Genomic DNA, 20,572 nt, shown 5'->3' with positions numbered 1-20,572 from the left:
TCAAATTGATATGAAAGTTTTATGAGTTTCATATTGCAAGACTTGAAAATAAAGTAGCAGTCGAATTACAGAGATGTGCAGGTATATTTCACGTTTAAAGATTTTCTCTTCTAGTAAGTATTGAATTTAGAACTGATCGTTAATTTCAAATTGCATTTGCAGTTTGTCAACAGCTGTTGGCCTTTCTGTTAGCAGAAGTTCTTACTAGTAAACTGTATATTAAAAATAAATATTTTTTTCCAGATACTAGTGCTTTTAATGTGATAGTCTCATGTTAAATACAGGACTTTTGCTTTCAAAGAAAATAATGTTAATGATTTAATCATATGTGGTAGGAAGCATATGCAGCGGTGTCTTTATTGATCGAGATAACTTTAATTTCAGATGTTTATGAACAGTTGAAATTCAATTTATATCAAGATGATGCTGTAACTGGGGAAGCTGCTGGTATAGCAATGGGTTTGGTGATGCTGGGATCAAAACCAACTAGTACAATAATTGAAGATATGGTTGCTGTAAGTATTTTAAGTAGTTTTATTATGCGTTTTATTTACTAATAAAATAATTTAAGTTATTTTATTAGTAGGAATATTATGCGGCGAGCAAAATGCATTGCATTTATTTAAAAGGAGTTGTTTGTATCTCATCAAGGACAAGAGAAATTTTTTGAGCATTTATAAATGAGACAGAGCTGCATTAAGCAGTTTTTCTTTCTTCCCTTAGTCACAGAACTGTCCTAACAACAGCAGGTGGTTTTACAAGTATTAAATAAATGTTTCATTTATAGTAGGACTTAAATATTGATTATCGGCATCTATTCCTTGAGCAGTGATTTAAGTTGAAATGAATGAATTATTACAATTAACATATGCTTTAAGAAGGATAATAAAATCCACTATTGTTTTATATAGGGATCATCATCAAATTCCTGACATGTACCCTCAAGGGGTGTACATCCTGTACACCCCTTGAGGGTACTACATGAAAAATAGGGATGTCTTGTGGAAATGGCATTTGCACTTCCATATTGGTAAGCTGCCCAAAGAAAGACCATTATAGGTTTGATTCTAGTTGCTGACTAGAGGAACTTTTACTCTGCCTTTCTTCAGCCAGCTCCAGAGTGAGTTGATTATTTGCACAGACAAGTAAGGTTTATTCTCAGGAGACTTGGGTTTTAAAATCTGCATCTCAAAAAATTGAATGTAGAACTCGCTATTATTGACATTAATACAAGTAAATTAAAGATACCAAGAAATTATATCCTTGGTTTAATCCTTTATCCAAGTGTAAGCAAACTAAGTTTGCATCTGAATTATGCAAAGCACATATCCTTGCAGACATGTATAATGCTATGCATTATTGGAAGGGTCACTACTGAGAACAGTTTTGACCTTTATTAAGGTCTCATCACTGGGAGTTGGATAAAGGATTAAACCAAGTATATAATTTCTTGGTATCTTTAATTTATAGTATAACCAAGTGAAAAAACTTCCAGCAACCTATCTCTAATCCAAAGTATATTAATACGCATGTTGGAGTTTATCTCACCCGAAGAAAACTTGGTTTATTGATAGCTTGAGCTTACTATCAGTGATGGCTTGAAAGTTAGAAACTGGCTGCCCACATGTCTTCAAAAAGTTACACTAAAAGTCTTCTACTTGCTCCCTACTTGAGGATTTTTAGACACACACACCTAAGTAGACAAATGTTATTTGCACTTTGAAACTTTAAAATTTTGCAAGTAATCAGTAGTTTAGAGTTTCATAATGTTTGAAATGAGTTTCTTTGATATTGCCCTCTTCAGAGCTACAATCTCCAGAGAGTATTCATCTTTGCTTTTTTTAATGCTTTTGAACTGTTCTCTGAACAGCTTCTCATAAAAACAGTTCAAACCAGTTTTATGCTTTTGAACTGTTTTTATGAGAAGCTGTTCTGAACAGAAACTTAGGCATGCAGCTTATTTCTTGAGATGCTCAATAGTGTACAGCACACCTTGTAAAAAAAAAAATGGTTATATATATTAAAAAAAAAAGTTAAACTACATCCAGAGGGTAAGAATTTATTAACAAAAATAAATTATTACACTCAATGTTTCAGCCTATGTGTTAAGGATATAATCAGGCAAGTGCAGTCAACTTTTAGTATAGGAAAACTCTCTACAACAAATTATCTGCCTATGACAAACTGCTGAAAGTCTCAGCCACTGCCTCATAGGTATAATACTATGCTTAAAGAATTCACTGTAGTAAACAGCTATAACAAACTATTCTACAAGTTTGCTACATTGAGTCGACAATAACTTGTAAACTATGATAATTCTGTTATCTAACTATAAGAAAGGGCTGCTTCCTGTTGTTAATATATATTAAACCAAAGAACAAAAATTTTTTTAAAAGTTGGTGCTAGTTTCAGGTTTAAGTTTTTTTTTAAAAAAAGAGAGAATTAATTAGTTGTAGAACCATGTTTAAGTGGTTGAGGTATTGGACACATTCATGATTGATGTTAGAACAAAGAGTCCTAGTTTTGACATTCAGTGAGGAAGAAATTTGGTGGAAAGTTGAGAACCTGGTAGAGAAGGACATGTTAGTACTTTTAATCTATTCAAATGTCAACATGTTACTAACAAAGCCTGAATCATCAGGAACAAAGCTATTTCTGAACATCTTCTTTACTAGGTGATGTATACAATTAAAGAAAATTGTTTACGAACCTAATGACATATGTTGATGAGCATTCTGAGCACTTTTTGAGCAGTTATTATGATAATTTGGAGATTGCTGATATATGGAGAAACACAGAGGATGAGGTCAGGTCATAACCAACCAAATTCTTAAAATCTGGCCATCGTGTTTATTTATTTTGAGAAAATTGATAATGCTTCACATGCTTAAATTCCGATGTATGGTCCCTACTAGTCATTGTTGTGGTTAATATTATTGACATGGTCTGATAGATCTGATTTTCTTCGGTGTAGATATCGGATATCTACTTCCTTCTTGTCTTACTAAAATGTCTTCCTCTTTTGCTAGTGTAAAGAATGCAACAGATTTTTATAGACTCCCAAGTGGTCTAAAGGGGATAGGATCTTTAGAAGACCTTAATTTTTTAAGTTTTTGAGGGTGGTATGAAAGCTGTTTTGAGGTTGTGTTTTTCATTTTTCATCTCTTTTGTCATTTTTTTTCCACTAGAAGGTAGTTAGTGCCCATCCTATAGTTAGGGAATAGAATTATCACAGTTTACCAGTTATTGAAACTTTTTCCACTTATATTATAAATGAAAGATGCCAAGAAATTATTTTCTTGGGCTTTCAACATCTGTCTCTAGTCCAGAGTATTTTAGTAATAAGATGTGACACCCTTTGGCTCTTTGTATATGGAAAATATGACTGCTACATTACTTCAACCTTGGTATTACTTCTGGGTCTGGCTCCCACTGATGAGACCTCCATAAAGGTCGAAACTGGTCTGGATAGTGACCCCCATAATTCATAACATTATACATGTCTGTAGGGATATTATCAGTGCTTTACATTATGGGATGCTAAGGCATTTGACATGAAATCATTAGCCTCTATATACGAGTTGCCCAGTTGTTCACGCACAAACTTTGTTTGCTTACACTTGGATAAAGGATTAAACCAAGAATATAATTTCTTGGCATCTTTAATTTATACTTTACCAGTTACTTTGTTATCAGTTTGCATTTCAGCAATCCTTTTTTAGGGTAATGAATGTTTTCCTGTATTTCGTTGAATCTTTCTGTATATATTTGCACCATGAAATCCTTAGTTGTGCTTTTTTAAATGTATACTTTATTTTGGCTTAGTTATATAAAACATTATTTCTCAAGGTAGCCTCACTATTTATGTCAAATTGAGGCTATCTTGAAGAGTAATATAAGTTTTATAACATTGAGTGTAATAATTTATTACTCAATCTCAGGATGGCAGTTTAATCTGTGAGTCTTACATGACATGCAACATATAACTGAAAATTGTTTTTTTTATAAGTGAATTGCTAATCAATCTGTAAGTTGTAATTAATAGCAAAAACAATAAACCAAAGAGCTTCATTTTTGCATCAGAACCTCATTTTAGGAAGGATTATAACTATCCATGATGACTTTATATTAAGTGGGTAAACAATCTTTGCACTTTTAATTGCAAATATATTCATATATTTGGAATAAAATATGCATATTTTATTCCAAAATAAGGAATAATATAAGCATATGTATCTTTTCTTACAATTAAGATCAAATGTCAAGATGAAGAATTCTGGCTGTTTTCTCTTCCTTAATCCCAAATAATAAATGGGGTTAATTATTGCCTGATCTATTCTTATGATAAATAAGATGTGTTTATCTCACTATAGCAAATGCCACTATGTGAAACTTAGTCACTATAACAATTCACTGAAAAGTATACTAGCTGCTATTCCAGAGGTACAATACTGTCCGTTATAACTGTTACTGGAACTCTTATTACAGTAAACGTTTAGAGATTACTGTAATGAGAAAAAACATTTTTCACATTAAATGAATGTTTGTCTGTTAATTTTCTATAACTGATGGTGAGAATTTATCTCAGTAAGTTAAAAGGATTGCTAAAGTGGTAATAATTGCATCAGTAAATTCCAAAATTTGAAGACATTGATTTTTATTTCAAAAATGAAACTGTTTTTTGCTCTCCTGAAAAGTAGCCAAATCCAGTTTTGCTTGGTGGCGACAATATCATATGATATGAATTAGCTAGTATTCTCATTAAAAAAAAAAAAAAAACACATTTTAAGGTAATTTTTATAGCTGTTTAAAATTTATTATTTTGATGGTTATTTTATTTATTGTTACTTGTTATTGTGTTAAGAAAAAGAAAAGTCTCATTGTGTTAGGAATAAGAAAAGTTTCATTGACTATGTTATTGTTGATAGTGATGTTTTCTCCCTGGTGCAGGATACCAGAGTGTACAGAGGATTTGAAATTGGAAGTGATCACTATTTAGTCTTGAGCAGGATAAAATTGAATTTCATATTGAAAAGAATAACATGTAAGAAAGTTTTAAAGTGAATAAAAGTTGAGCAGCTCTCAGATGTAAACTGTAGACTAAAATACAGAAATATTATTGAAAAGAAAATGAAAGAGTTTGAGAACAGGAATCAAACCTTGGAGATTCAGTGGCAAACTCTGAAGGAAACATTGATTGATTCTGCCAGAGAGGCATGTGGTGAGGTTGTGTGCAAAGATAAAAAAATCAGAACTCCCTGGTGGACACAGGAAGTTAAAGAGGCAGTGAAGGAAAAGAAGAAAGCATATCTAAAGTTCCTGGCAAATAAGTCAGCTTTTACTCTTACAGAATACAGAGACAAATGTAAGAAAGCTAAACAGTGTGTAAAACTAGCTAAACAAAAGTCATCGGAGGACTTTGGCAAGAATATAGAAAATAAATATCAAGAAGGTGGCAGAATATTCTGGAGGTTGTTGAAGAAGCTTAGGAATGGAGGAAAGAGTGCTGTAAAAGGAATTAGAGATGATAAAGGTGAAATGAAAACAGGAGAAAAAGATATCCTTGAAGTATGGAGTAATTACTTTGAAAAACTGCTAAATGAAACAAGCAGTGATGACAGCACAGTGATAAAAAACACTGACCAGGCATGCAGTCAGGAATACATATCCATACTTGAAGTAGAAAAAGCCATCAAAGGCTTGAAATGTGGAAAGGCAGCAGTAGTAGATGATATTCGACCAGAAATGCTGAAGTATGGTGGTATAAGAGTCTTACAGTGGCTGCACTGCATAGTTCAGAAAGCCTGGACAGAGGGACGAATTCCCGATGATTGGAGTAGAGCTCTCATAGTACCCATATGTAAAAAGGGAAATAAAACTGAATGTGAGAATTACAGAGGTATTTCCCTACTGAGTGTTCCTGGCAAGATCAATGCAAGTATACTTGAGAAACGGTTGAGAAGAATTGTGGAAGAAAAGCTTGGTGAAGAACAAGCTGGATTCAGGCCAAATAGAGGCTATCAGGATCAGATCTTCACTTTACGACAAATAGTCGAGAAAGCATGGGAATATAACAAAGATCTGTATTTAAGTTTTGTCGATTTGGAAAAGGCATATGACAAGGTGCCAAGAGAGAAGCTATTCAATACGCTGCAGTTATATGGTGTCAATGGGGCATTATATCAAGCAATACTTAGTCTTTATTTGAGTTGTGAGTCAGCAGTTAGAATTGAAGGAAGTACAGGAAGATGGTTTAATGTTAAATCTGGTGTGAGACAAGGATGTACATTATCCCCTCTGTTATTCATTATCTATATGGATCACATTATGAAGGAATGTGGTATTAAACCTGATATCAAAATTGGAGATATTAATGTCAGCTCTTTGCTTTATGCGGATGATGTTATACTTCTAAATAAATCCGCTACAAGTCTGCAAGATTCTCTGACTAAATTGAATAGCTGTTGTAATAGATATGGTATGAAGGTCAGCAATAAAAAGACAAAGACAATGAAAATAGGCCGAATCATTGAAAATGTCAACTGTGTTGTGAATGGAGAACCTGTGGAACAAGTAAAACATTTCAGCTACTTAGGCACAGTTTTTACTGAAGATGGTAAACTAAATATAGAAATAGACAACAGAATCAGCAAAGCTGGTATCGTGGGAAGTCAATTGAATAAATTCATATGGAATAAGAAAGAAATTAGTTGGAACACTAAATTAGCTGTATACAAGACTGTGTTCAAACCAATTTTAACTTATGGATCTGAGAGCTGGGTCAGAAGTAAAACACTTGACCAAAGACTAGAGACCGCAGATATGAGAGTCCTGAGAAAGATTAGAGGCGTGAACAGATGGCATCAATGGCAATATCATATTAAAAATGAGGATATTAGGAAAGAACTTGACATTGTCAGCATCCAGAAATGCGTTAGCAGAGCTAATCTCAGATGGTATGGTCACTTAAATAGAATGGGAGAGGAAAGATTAGCAAAACAAGTGTTCTCTGCCAGGTTGGCAGGAAAACGACCCAGAGGAAGACCAAGATATAGGTGGATTGATACGGTACAAAGTGCCTTAGACGATAGAAATATAAGATCTGATAATGTTGGAGTCTTGACAAGTAACAGACTGATTTGGAGGAAAATTGTAGATAGGAAGTTAGTAATGATGTAATTTTTTCATGTAGTACTGTCATATCCTGTACACCCCTTGAGGGTACATGGCAGGAATTTGATGATGATGATGATGATGTTATTGTGTTAAAGTCAACTGTGTGTTATAAGGTCTATCATTTATTTAGCATCCAAATTCATTTTATATTATTTATCTAACACAACATTTGCTGTCTGACTTCAAAAATAGTCATGTGAAATTTTTACCCCAATTATTCAAAAGTTTAGACTGTCATAATTTATAGTTTAAATCACCTCATGTCTTACACTTACTCACATTTCTTAGATGACCTACTTACATTTCCAAAGTTGTCTGTTAGCTTATCTGGAAGGAGTTGTAAACATCCGTGGTGTGATTTGGAATAGTCTCTCATGATAAAGTGGATGCTATTCAAGACTGACATGGTTCTTTTCCCCCTATTATTATTACTTGGGGGGTGTGGGGGCTACCAGTCCGGAACACCCAACCCCCAGTGTTCCAGGTAGGCTGGTTCTCCTTGAATTCTGATGACTCGAATTTTGAAGACTCAACACTCAAGGTAGCTCCTGAGTTTCAAAACGTGACAAAAAGGCTTATCATTTTATATACGAGGGCTGTTCAATAAGTAGTAAGACTAATTGTTCTTTTTGTCTACTGTCACGAAACCACTCATCACAATATTAATTTCTGTGGAATAAAGAAATGTTGCTGTCTGTATTAACAAAAGAGGTTGATAGATGGTGTATACAGGCTGATTTGCCAGTGTCACGTGACTAAACACAAGCTTGTTTCGGCGCACCTATGAGCCGCGATGACCAGTCTTTGAAATGGAAGCGTCCTTGGAACAGTGCTATGCAATTAAATTTTGTGTGCGTTTGCAAAAATCTGCATCGGACACTCTTAACATGATACGTGAAGCTTTCCACGATGAAGCAATGTCGAGGGCAAGTGTTTTTCGCTGGCATAAAACTTTTAAGGATGGAAGGCAAAATGTGGAAGATCTTGAACGTGAGGGAAGACCTTCAATGTCCATCACAGAGACAATGATCAACACACCAGCGATTATCAGCAAGGAGGATCGCAGAATTACAGTACGCCAGTTGCATGTTGTCCTGAATATTTCTGTGGGAAGTGTTCACTCAATCATGGCTGAACATTTGGGACTGAAACATGTTTGCACCCGATGGCTTCCCAAACTCTTGACACCGGAGCAAATGCAGCATTGAGTGGATGTGTGCACAGAATGGAAAGAAAGACTGGAACAAGAAGGCAACAACTTCTTAAAATGCATCATTACAGCAGATGAAGCTTGGTTATATCACTATGACCCTACAATGAAACAACAAAGCAGGGAATGGAAGCATCCGTCTTCGCCTACCCCCAAGAAAGCAAAAACTGTAAAATTGGCTGGTAAAGTTATGACCATAACGTTTTTTGACTACGAAGGTATTGTTTACTAACACGCTGTAGAACCCAGAAATATTGTAAAGCTCATACTATGTGGATGTTTTATGGACAATGGTACAGCATGCCAAAAGGAAGCATCCATTGCTGAAGAATGGCTTCTTATTGCACCACGATAATGCAAGACCACATATTGCTGGTTGTGTAGTGGACGTTTTGCAGAAGAACAACATAGATATCCTACCACACCCTCCATACAGTCCTGATCTCGCACCGTGCGATTTCTGGCTGTTTCCTCAGCTCAAGAAACCACTAAGAGGCTGCCATTTCGAAAGCAACAAAGCATGTGTAAAAGCTGCAGAGGGCGGTTTTGAAAGAACTCTCAAAAAACAAACTTTCACATGTGTTTAAGAAGTAGACGCAACGTTGGGACAAATGCATTGCGTCTCATGGTAGTTACTTTGAAAAAGACCATGTAAATGATGACGATTAAAGGTAATCTGTTTTCTGTATAAATATAGTCATATAACTTATTGAACAGCCTACGTATATAGGGTAGATATACAGGGCTTTAATAAACCATTCTATGCAGTTCATCCCCTATGCAGGTATAGCAAAGGCATTTTGAAGTTAGTTAACTTTCACTATAGTGAACTTATAGTGTCTAGATTAATAATTTGTAGTGGAAGATTTGTTACAATAAATTTCCTGAATTGAAGCTTTGGACTTTAGCTGAAATATTGACTAAATATTTTATTGATCTTTGAGCAGAGCCAAACTAACAGGATAAAAAACAGGATAAAAACATGCTACATTTAAAAGCAGATTAAGCATTCACAGTACAAGATTACTGCCAGTTATTGATACAGATAACAGTGAGAATTTTATTACTGAATTCCAATTGTGTATTTCTCCCATTGTTTCAGATAACTCAATCTTCATGAAGTGTGAGAGAATGAGAATACAGCCCTTTTACCCTTTCAAGCAAAATAAAAATGTTACCATTCCAAAATTTGATAAAGAGAAAGCTAAGGTCACTATGGATATAAGTAGCTACTCAGAGTAAAAATTGTTGCCCTTACTGTAGAGAGATGTAGTAAGTTTTTTCACTTGGTTTTAAATTAAATTAAAGATGCAAAGAAATTATATTCTTGCTTAATCCTTTATCCAAGTGCCAGCAAACAAAATTGGCACATGAAGTATCTTCATGAGTAGGCTACTTGTTATAGAGGCTAATAACTTCATTTTAATTGCCTTTGCATTATACACACCTGAAATGATACATGCCTTGCATTATAGGACACTAAGGCAATCTGTGTGAAGTTATTAGCCTTATATACAAGTAGCCCAGTTGTGAAGATACTTTATACACAAAAATTTGGATAAAGGATTAAACAAGAATATAATTTCTATTAAAGAGATCCAACAACCAAAATGCATCGTAACAAATTGAATAAATCCTTGGAAGAAGTTGAGTCCTGGGATTCTGTTTTTGTTAATGCATGGTGCAGTTTATAAGAAAAATGCATCAACAGATAAAGATTATTGGAAAGAATTACAGTTTGAACTTTTGATTCATCAAACTATGGACCCAAGTTTTATCAAGCCCTTTCAAGAAGTTTTGTGAGGATGTAAAAGAATGCTGAAATAAAATAGTAGCAACCAGTTTCTCTGCCATAACAGTGCACTGCCTATCTTATATGTGCACCAGTTTTTTTTTGCAAATAAAGTGAATGATAATACACTAGCCCACTTTTTCTATTTGTGTTATCCAGCACCTTTGAACTTTTTATTGCTTTCTGAAAATGAAAATCAGTTTTGAAGAAGCCATATTAATACTATAGAAGCATTTTGTTAGGAATTGCTGATTGTGTGATTCAGTGCTGTTTTCAGACTTAGAGCCAAATGCATTTTCAAACATAGTGCCTGTAAATTGAACTTGCCTTTCTGAATCAGTGCAGTTACGAGTGTTGAGGAGGAATTAGAATTATGTTGAGTAGGTCCTTTTGTACAAGTAATTTCTTTATAAATTCTCAAAATATGAATTGCACCTTAAACTTTGTGTCATGCCTTTGGATTTACAGGTTGCCAGTGGTCTTAAAAGAAAAATGTAATTATATTCTTTGGATTACATTAATCACTGCATGCTACTTGGCAAAACATATCGAATACTTTTGATCAGTTTTAACATCTTTGAGATATGAGCAATGTTAATAAAATGAGACAGTAATATAATACTGTTGACTCCCACTGTAGCAAACACTGCTATAACAAACTCTGAAAAGTCCCAACCAAAGCCTTAAAAGTACAAATGCTGTGCGAAAGAAAATTCATTAAAGCCATCCATGATGACACACCAGTCCTTTGTTCCTTCCGAGTCTGCTATAGTGAGAGTTAACTATAAGAGTCTGTTTTTGTTTTATATGAGACAATATTTTATTCTCATTCTCTTATCTTCTAGATGTTTTGAAAGAATCTCCTCAAAATTCATTTGATCTTTTAGTTTTATATTCCATTCTGACTGTTTCACTTAGAATGGGAAGATTCTCAGACAGATTGAGAGAATAGCATTAGATTCTTCTGTCTCTCACCCTTGTCAATTATTTATATGGAAGTACTTAAAATAAGTTATTTTCTTCTGTTACTACACAAATTCAGTTTTGTTGTGTTAATGATGTTTTGCCATATAGCCTCATTCTAAAGTATACTCAATAAAGTTCTCAGATAAACAATTTGACATTGCTATTTCAAATTTACAATTGAAAACTGCTATTTGGTGTACATCTTAGTGAATATTATTATTATTATTAAGAGAGAACTCCAGGGAGTCAGACTCAAGGGAGGCCACATACTACACACACACACACACACCAGCTATTATACTTATTCTTGAATTCATTCACACTGCTTGCACTCACAACATTCAAAGGCAATCCAATCACGCACCACCCTCTGAGAGAAAAATCTAGATCTCACGCCCTTCTTGGCGGCCTTCATTCTCAGCTTCCAAGGATGCCCTCGCATTCTTTCCCCACCCTTCATAAATTGAAAAATTCCATCAGTTGAAATCTTGTATGATCCTTTCAATAGTTTATAAGTCTCAATCATATCACCCCTCTTTCTCCTGTTTGCTAGTGTCTGCAGTCCACAGATTCTCAATCTCTCTTCATAATCATTCTTCCACAATCCTGATCTCATTTTTAACCCTCTCCTTTGTACTCTCTCCAATATATCAGAATCACAACAGAAACCAGGAGACTAGACCTGCGCACAATAGTCCAAGTGAGGTCTTATCAAGATCTTGTAAAGAGACAAAATAGCATCCTTATCTTTATATGTGAATCTTTCTTTTAAGGTTACACGGTGATCAGCATTCATATTTATGAATTTAGGGACACAAAACACACGTGTTGAAAAGATTATTTTACTGATTAATAATAAAATAATAACTTTACGTTTCGACCCCTGTATTGAGGTCATCTTCAGAAGGATACATGTGTATAAGAACAAGCTACATGCTATTGCACGCTATACAAGTAAATTACATCTACGTTGTTAACTAATATTTTTTCTTAGCCTGCCCTCTAGTGAAAAAAAAAATTAAATAAATAAAATAAAATAAAATAAACAAAAATAAAATAAAAACTACAATAAAGTCTGCTAACTCTGCTAAATTAAGCAGCAACCTAAACAAAGCGGATAAACTGGCCCTCAAATCCCTAAAAAAATAACCGTGACATTATTATCACAAAAGCCGATAAAGGGAACGCCACTGTTGTTTTAAATCGGACAACCTACATTGAAAAAATGAACCATTTGGTATTGGACCACAACACCTACCAAATGGTAAATTACAACCCCATGCAACGTAACAAAAAGAAAACTACTGAACTACTTAAATCAGTTAACACGTGGCCGGAAGAAACAATTAAAAAATTAATACCGCAGTATGCCTGCACGCCCAGAATTTATGGCCTGCCAAAAGCACAAAACAGACACGCCGTTACGTCCAATGGTGGAAGGAATTGACGGTCCGAATTACTACTTATCCAAAAAATTAGCAGCCACACTCAAGGAATTGGTTGGTCATTCCCCTTCCTACATAAAAAAAATACACAACCATTCATAAGCAAAATGAAAAATATTACACTCGATGATCAAGATCTATTAGTCAGCTTTGACATAACTTCTCTTTTCACCAATGTCCCAATCAATGATACTATCCTACTCTTACAGAACATATTTCCACACGACATCACGGCCCTCTTTCCCCACGTACTCCGCTCCGGATATTTCGTGTGGCAAAACAATTTTTACCTTCAAAAAGAGGATACCGCCATGGGCTCACCACTCCCCCTCCAACAGCGAACTTTTATATGGAACATTTTGAGCAATGAGCTCTAGAATCGGCTTGCCTAAAGCCCAAAATTTGGCTCAAATACGTCGACGATATTTGTGCCATTTGGCCCCATGGCTGCCAAGCACTAGATACATTCCTTAGCCACCTGAACAGACAACACAAACGCATCCAATTCACCATTGAAATTGAAAAAAAAACAACTCTCTTCCGTTCCTAGACACACTTGTCACACGTCTTCCTTCAGGCTGTCTCTCCTTCTCAGTTTACCACAAACCTACACACACACAGGCCAGTACATACACAAAACTTCTTATCACCACCCAACACAAAAGCTAGGGGTCATAAGCACCCTTAAACACAGAACTCAAACCATTTGTTCAAATGAACAAGCTCTTAACCATGAATATGAGACCATCAAACATACCTTTATAAAAAATGGATACAGTATAAAAACCATTCACAAGATCCTCCACAAAGATACCACTAATAACAAAAAAGATTCCAAGAATGCTGTTGCTATACCATATGTTAGAGGCATTTCAGAAAAAATAGACATAACACTACACAAATACAACATCAAAACCACCTTTAAACCCTCCACAAAATTAAGACACCTACTCAGTTCTTCCAAGGATCCCTTGCCACACTTAGCCCACCCCAGGGGTTTACAAAATAGATTGCACATGTAACATACCATACATAGGGGAAACAGGGCAAACCATCCCAATCAGAAAGGATGAACACAAACGTCACATGAAATACCTCCATTTTGGAAAAACCGGCCTTTCTGACCACACACTCCAAACATACCACAAAATTGACAGGAAAGGTACCAAGTCCCTACACCGCACCAAAACCTGGTTCGAGCGGAAATTCAAGGAAGCATGTGAAATGCTCAAACATGATCCGAATCTGAATAAAAATGCTGGTCTAACAATTCCAAGAATGTGGAGGACCCATCTACAACCTTCATAGCAACCATGAAGAAAAATCTCAATACAAGAAGACTTGGTGAAGTGTTTTTTTTTCCCCTCCTGAACATTCAATAGCAACCTGTACTGTACAAATCCAGAAGATAATCGTAATATAACAATATAAACTGTATAATTCCAGAAGAATCCTAGTATGCGAGGACTTTAGCAGAGTTTATTGTAGTTTTTATTTTATTTTTGTTTATTTTATTTTATTTATTTATTTAATTTTTTTTTTTTTTTCACTAGAAGGCAAGCTAAGAAAAAAGATTAGTTAACAACGTAGATGTAATTTACTTGTATAGAGTGCAACAGCATGTAGCTTGTTCTTATACACATGTATCCTTCTGAAGATGACTTCAATACAGGGGTCAAAACGTAAAATTATTATTTTATTATTAATCAGTAAAATAATCTTTTCAACACGTGTGTTTTGTGTCCCTAAATTCATAAATATGAATTTATATGTGAATGTTTCATTTCAGTATTGCAATTATCTTTTGAGTTGTATTTGCAATCTTTGCCACATGGCCAGTGAACTTCAACTTATCTATTAATGCTCCAAGATCCCTAGCCTAATCCTACCCATATAATACGATATTGGATATCTAATCATGCCGAAGTGAATGACTTTGCATTTACTCACATTCAACTGACACCCATTTTCCCATGCCCACAATTCCAGCCTATTCAAATCATTCTGCAAATACTGCATATCAGCAGCATTCCTAATTACCCTACTTATCTTTGCATTATCAGCAAATAGCTGTATGTCGCTTGTCAAATCCTCTGCAATATCATTAATGCAGACTGAATAACAGTGGACCAAGCACTGATTCTTGTGGTACACCACTCGGATTCCCCCCCCGTATACCACTTTTTGATGTCTGTCAGGCATTTTCTCCAATTTATGCAACAGTTTACCATGCTGCATTTTGTCAAAAGCCTTAAGCAAAATCCAAAAGTATCATGGTGTATCCATTATCCTTGTCTAGTTCAATGGTAACATTGTTATAGAATGTGAGCAAGTTGCTAAAACATGACCTTCCCTTAGAGATTCACTGTCAACCCATTTCTGAATGCAAAGCCCTAACTAATTTTTCCAAAATCTTCACCACCACTCCTGAGATACTAATTGGTTGATAGTTAAATACATGGTCTTTGCACCACTCCCTTGTGCAATGGAATTACCATACATTCTTTCCATTCCTGCAAAATCTTCCCTGTTCTGAAACTCATATTAAACAGCCTGGTCAAAGGAATGGCTGATATCCCATCAGTTCCTATTGCTGAATTCTTATTAAATTTGTGCAACAGCTGTAATACCTCCTCCTCATATACATGTGTTTCTTCATCTAGTGAAGAGGTAGCATTGAGCTCAGCGTTGCTTACACCAGGTTGATAGCTTTTAACAAATTGAGCACTCATTAACTGAACAATCTCTTCTGCATTTGTTACCCTAACACCGTCTGGATTTAGAAGAGTTATTCTTTCATATTCGTTCTTTCTTCTTCTTCATCATCATCATCAAATTCCTGCCATGTACCCTCAAGGGGTGTACAGGATATGACAGTACTACATGAAAAAATTACATCATTACTAACTTCCTATCTACAATTTTCCTCCAAATCAGTCTGTTACTTGTCAAGACTCCAACATTATCAGATCTTATATTTCTATCGTCTAAGGCACTTTGTACCGTATCAATCCACCTATATCTTGGTCTTCCTCTGGGTCGTTTTCCTGCCAACCTGGCAGAGAACACTTGTTTTGCTAATCTTTCCTCTCCCATTCTATTTAAGTGACCATACCATCTGAGATTAGCTCTGCTAACGCATTCCTGGATGCTGACAATGTCAAGTTCTTTCCTAATATCCTCATTTTTAATATGATATTGCCATTGATGCCATCTGTTCACGCCTCTAATCTTTCTCAGGACTCTCATATCTGCAGTCTTTAGTCTTTGGTCAAGTGTTTTACTTCTGACCCAGCTCTCAGATCCATCAGTTAAAATTGGTTTGAACACAGTCTTGTATACAGCTAATTTAGTGTTCTGACTAATTTCTTTCTTATTCCATATGAATTTATTCAATTGACTTCCAACGATACCAGCTTTGCTGATTATGTTGTCTATTTCTATATTTAGTTTACCATCTTCAGTAAAAACTGTGCCTAAGTAGCTGAAATGTTTTACTTGTTCCACAGGTTCTCCATTCACAACACAGTTGACATTTTCAATGATTCTGCCTATTTTCATTGTCTTTGTCTTTTTATTGCTGACCTTCATACCATATCTATTACAACAGCTATTCAATTTAGTCAGAGAATCTTGCAGACTTGTAGCGGATTTATTTAGAAGTATAACATCATCCGCATAAAGCAAAGAGCTGACATTAACATCTCCAATTTTGATATCAGGTTTAATACCACATTCCTTCATAATGTGATCCATATAGATAATGAATAACAGAGGGGATAATGTACATCCTTGTCTCACACCAGATTTAACATTAAACCATCTTCCTGTACTTCCTTCAATTCTAACTGCTGACTCACAACTCAAATAAAGACTAAGTATTGCTTGATATAATGCCCCATTGACACCATATAACTGCAGCGTATTGAATAGCTTCTCTCTTGGCACCTTGTCATATGCCTTTTCCAAATCGACAAAACTTAAATACAGATCTTTGTTATATTCCCATGCTTTCTCGACTATTTGTCGTAAAGTGAAGATCTGATCCTGACAGCCTCTATTTGGCCTGAATCCAGCTTGTTCTTCACCAAGCTTTTCTTCCACAATTCTTCTCAACCGTTTCTCAAGTATACTTGCATAGATCTTGCCAGGAACACTCAGTAGGGAAATACCTCTGTAATTCTCACATTCAGTTTTATTTCCCTTTTTATATATGGGTACTATGAGAGCTCTACTCCAATCATCGGGAATTCGTCCCTCTGTCCAGGCTTTCTGAACTGTGCAGTGCAGCCACTGTAAGACTCTTACACCACCATACTGTAGCATTTCTGGTCGAATATCATCTACTCCTGCTGCCTTTCCACATTTCAAGCCTTTGATGGCTTTTTCTACTTCAAGTATGGATATGTATTCCTGACTGCATGCCTGGTCAGTGTTTTTTATCACTGTGCTGTCATCACTGCTTGTTTCATTTAGCAGTTTTTCAAAGTAATTACTCCATACTTCAAGGATATCTTTTTCTCCTGTTTTCATTTCACCTTTATCATCTCTAATTCCTTTTACAGCACTCTTTCCTCCATTCCTAAGCTTCTTCAACAACCTCCAGAATATTTTGCCACCTTCTTGATATTTATTTTCTATATTCTTGCCAAAGTCCTCCGATGACTTTTGTTTAGCTAGTTTTACACACTGTTTAGCTTTCTTACATTTGTCTCTGTATTCTGTAAGAGTAAAAGCTGACTTATTTGCCAGGAACTTTTGATATGCTTTCTTCTTTTCCTTCACTGCCTCTTTAACTTCCTGTGTCCACCAGGGAGTTCTGATTTTTTTATCCTTGCACACAACCTCACCACATGCCTCTCTGGCAGAATCAATCAATGTTTCCTTCAGAGTTTGCCACTGAATCTCTAAGGTTTGATTCCTGTTCTCAAACTCTTTCATTTTCTTTTCAATAATATTTCTGTATTTTAGTCTACAGTTCACATCTGAGAGCTGCTCAACTTTTATTCGCTTTAAAACTTTCTTACATGTTATTCTTTTCAATATGAAATTCAATTTTATCCTGCTCAAGACTAAATAGTGATCACTTCCAATTTCAAATCCTCTGTACACTCTGGTGTCCTGCACCAGGGAGAAAACATCACTATCAACAATAACATAGTCAATGAGACTTTTCTTATTCCTAGCCTCTTCTCTCCATGTGAATTTGTGCACATTTTTATGTTGGAACATGGTGTTAGTAATAACCAGTCCATGTCCTGAGCAGAAATCCAACAGATATTTGCCATTATTATTAGCTTTGCTCTTTTCTCCAAATTTTCCCAAAATATTTTTGTATGTCTCACAATCATTTCCTACTCTACTATTTAGATCCCCAACAAGGACCAACTTTTCCTTTTTCATTGTGTCAGTTGCTTTTTGTGAAGCGTCAAAAAATTCCTCCACTTCTACCTTAGTAGAACCTTTTGTGGGACCATAGGCACAAATAAGTCTCATTGTCCAGTTCCCCATTCTCATATTTGCCCACATTACTCTACTTGAGACTGACTGCCATTCAAGAAGATTAGGCTCGTATTTTGTGTTGAATACTATGGCTACTCCTTCTTTTCCTTGATTGTCATTGCCTGAATATAATATTTTGTATTTATTGCTCAGAAAGATCTCGCCAGCTTTGGTCTTTTTTGTTTCAGTCACCCCTATTATGTCGATCTGGTATTTATCTAATTCCTCAGCTAGCTCCATTTCTTTGCCATTCAGGCTTCTTACGTTGATAGTACCGATCTTTAACTCTGGTGATGTTGAGTTGGGGTTTGTTTTCAGATTTGTTCCAATAGCTGACTTTTCGCTGTTCGCCCTGGTTCCCTGGCGAAAACAACGGGGGCCTTGTTTAACCGGGCGACGCCCCAGCCGGCATGAAATTTTGTCATGTTGTACCATCATTTTTTATTTTGGTTTAACCAATAAGAATACAATTTGGTCGGCTAAATCCCAAATTGCCAGCCCATCCTCGTTCGTTCAGTATCAAAGTAGATACCCAACAGGGTGCACCACGAGAAGGTGAGGATTGGACATTAGGTCAGAAGCCCTGGTCGGTTCTCCGCATTCCTTTAAAGGCTATGTGGAGGTCTCCTCTCAGTTATACAGCTTTGACCCTTAAGCACCCCCGTTCTTTCCATTCCTGCAAAATCTTCCCTGTTCTGAAACTCATATTAAACAGCCTGGTCAAAGGAATGGCTGATATCCCATCAGTTCCTATTGCTGAATTCTTATTAAATTTGTGCAACAGCTGTAATACCTCCTCCTCATATTCTTTTACTTGCAATATATCGATAGAATTCTTGTGGGGTCTCTTTAGCAAGCAGGGATAGTTTCTTTTCATACTCAGACTTTGCTTTCCATACAACAGTTGTGACTATTCTATCTGCTACTTATAACATTCGTAGCGGACGTCATCCTTATGCACACGATATTCCTTCCACATCATCTTCTTACGAATCTCTTGTTTAATAAGATTACACATCCATTTGACTCCTACTCTATTTATTCTTCGAGCTCTTGGGACACATTCTAATATTGCATCATTTAAGTATTGTTTAAATGCTTCCATGCACTGTTGAAATTCTTTCCATCCAGCAACCGATCCCATTCCACTGAACTCTGTATACTCCTCAGTTGGTCATAATTTCCTGCTTTGTAGTTCAGCATGTAACCTTTTTTGAATGGAATATTCATAAACTTAGTCACTTCCCAAGTGAGTGCTGCATGATCATTTTTGCCAACTGGAGGCAGAATAGTTACGTCTTTAACTGAATCATCCTCTGACACTGTAATCAAATCTAACACTCTTTGCCCTCGAGTTCCTTGTTACATGTTGCTTGAGGAAGTTGTCCTACAACAGCTCAATAAATGCATTTTTGTTCTTCTCATGAGATTCTACTACTATCCAATCAATATTTGGATAATTAAAGTCTCCCATTATGATTACTCTTTTCGTGCTCATCTTTTCTATTTGGTGATGCATTTCTTCATCACTAGCAACCGATCCACCAGGTCTGTAACAACATCCCACTATGTAATTGATCTTGTTAGATTCCACCTCACACCAGATGGCTTCAAAGTCACTGCCACATGAAATAGTTACTAGTGTTAAACTGTGAATGAAATTGTTTCGTATATATATATTTTTTCCTCATTCACATTTAACATAATACCATATACCAAGCAAGACTTGCGTAAATATTATTTAATGTTAACAATTACATGATTACAATCGTAATTGTAATCATGTCGGATCCAAGGTATAGATTAAGAACAAAAGTGGCGCAGTCTTTAAATATAAATTTTGTTGGATCCTACTTGTTCTTAATCTATTCCTTGGATCCGACATGATTACAATTACGATTTCTTAACTAACTGATAAGTTGTGAGTTGATTTCTAATTCAAATATAGAGAAAATTTATATTTAAAGACTGCACCACTCTATATATGAATTAGTTCAAGAATTGAAGAAAAATCAACCTTCAACTATTTCTCCTTAAAATATATACTGGCCGAGTATATTTGACTTACTTAATTTACCCGCTTTGGTTCGAATATTTTATGAATGGTGCAGTAAAAGAGATTCAGGCAAAATACAACTTTAGATAAACAAAAACAAACATTTAATTTAGAATCACAAATTATACACATAAGTTCAAAATCATTAATTAAGATATTACAAACGCTTTAGCTCTTCTGATAATACAGTCATACAAACTCAGGCATTGGTTAGTTATCTGAAATACAGTCTTCACACAGTTCACTTAACACTTAATAAAGCTTAATGTCATAAAATTCCTTAGTGATCATTCACATTAACATCTCATAGTTTTTTTTTAGTTTCAAATACAATTTATTGGTGGCAATACTTTTTCACAAGCTTACACTTTTAAATCTACGCTTTAGCTAACCTCCGCAACAGTTACTGTTAATATAGGGATATT

General features: G+C 35.3%; 1 protein-coding gene across 1 annotated transcript in view; it reads left to right on the top strand.

The window, feature by feature from the left end:
- Positions 1-20,572, top strand: part of Rpn2 (Regulatory particle non-ATPase 2) — a 481,557-nt gene that overhangs the window by 228,301 nt on the left and 232,684 nt on the right. Inside the window, exon 15 of the mRNA XM_090411420.1 lies at positions 385-515. Coding sequence (XP_090267546.1) covers positions 385-515 — 131 coding nt within the window. The remainder of the gene's footprint in view (positions 1-384; positions 516-20,572) is intronic.

Source organism: Typopeltis vanoorti, chromosome 21, assembly GCF_054136105.1.
Source record: "Typopeltis vanoorti isolate ZY-2024b chromosome 21, IOZ_Tvanoo_1.0, whole genome shotgun sequence".
Classification (NCBI taxonomy): Eukaryota; Metazoa; Arthropoda; class Arachnida; order Uropygi; family Thelyphonidae; genus Typopeltis; species Typopeltis vanoorti.
This window is presented reverse-complemented; position numbering and strand designations above follow the sequence as displayed.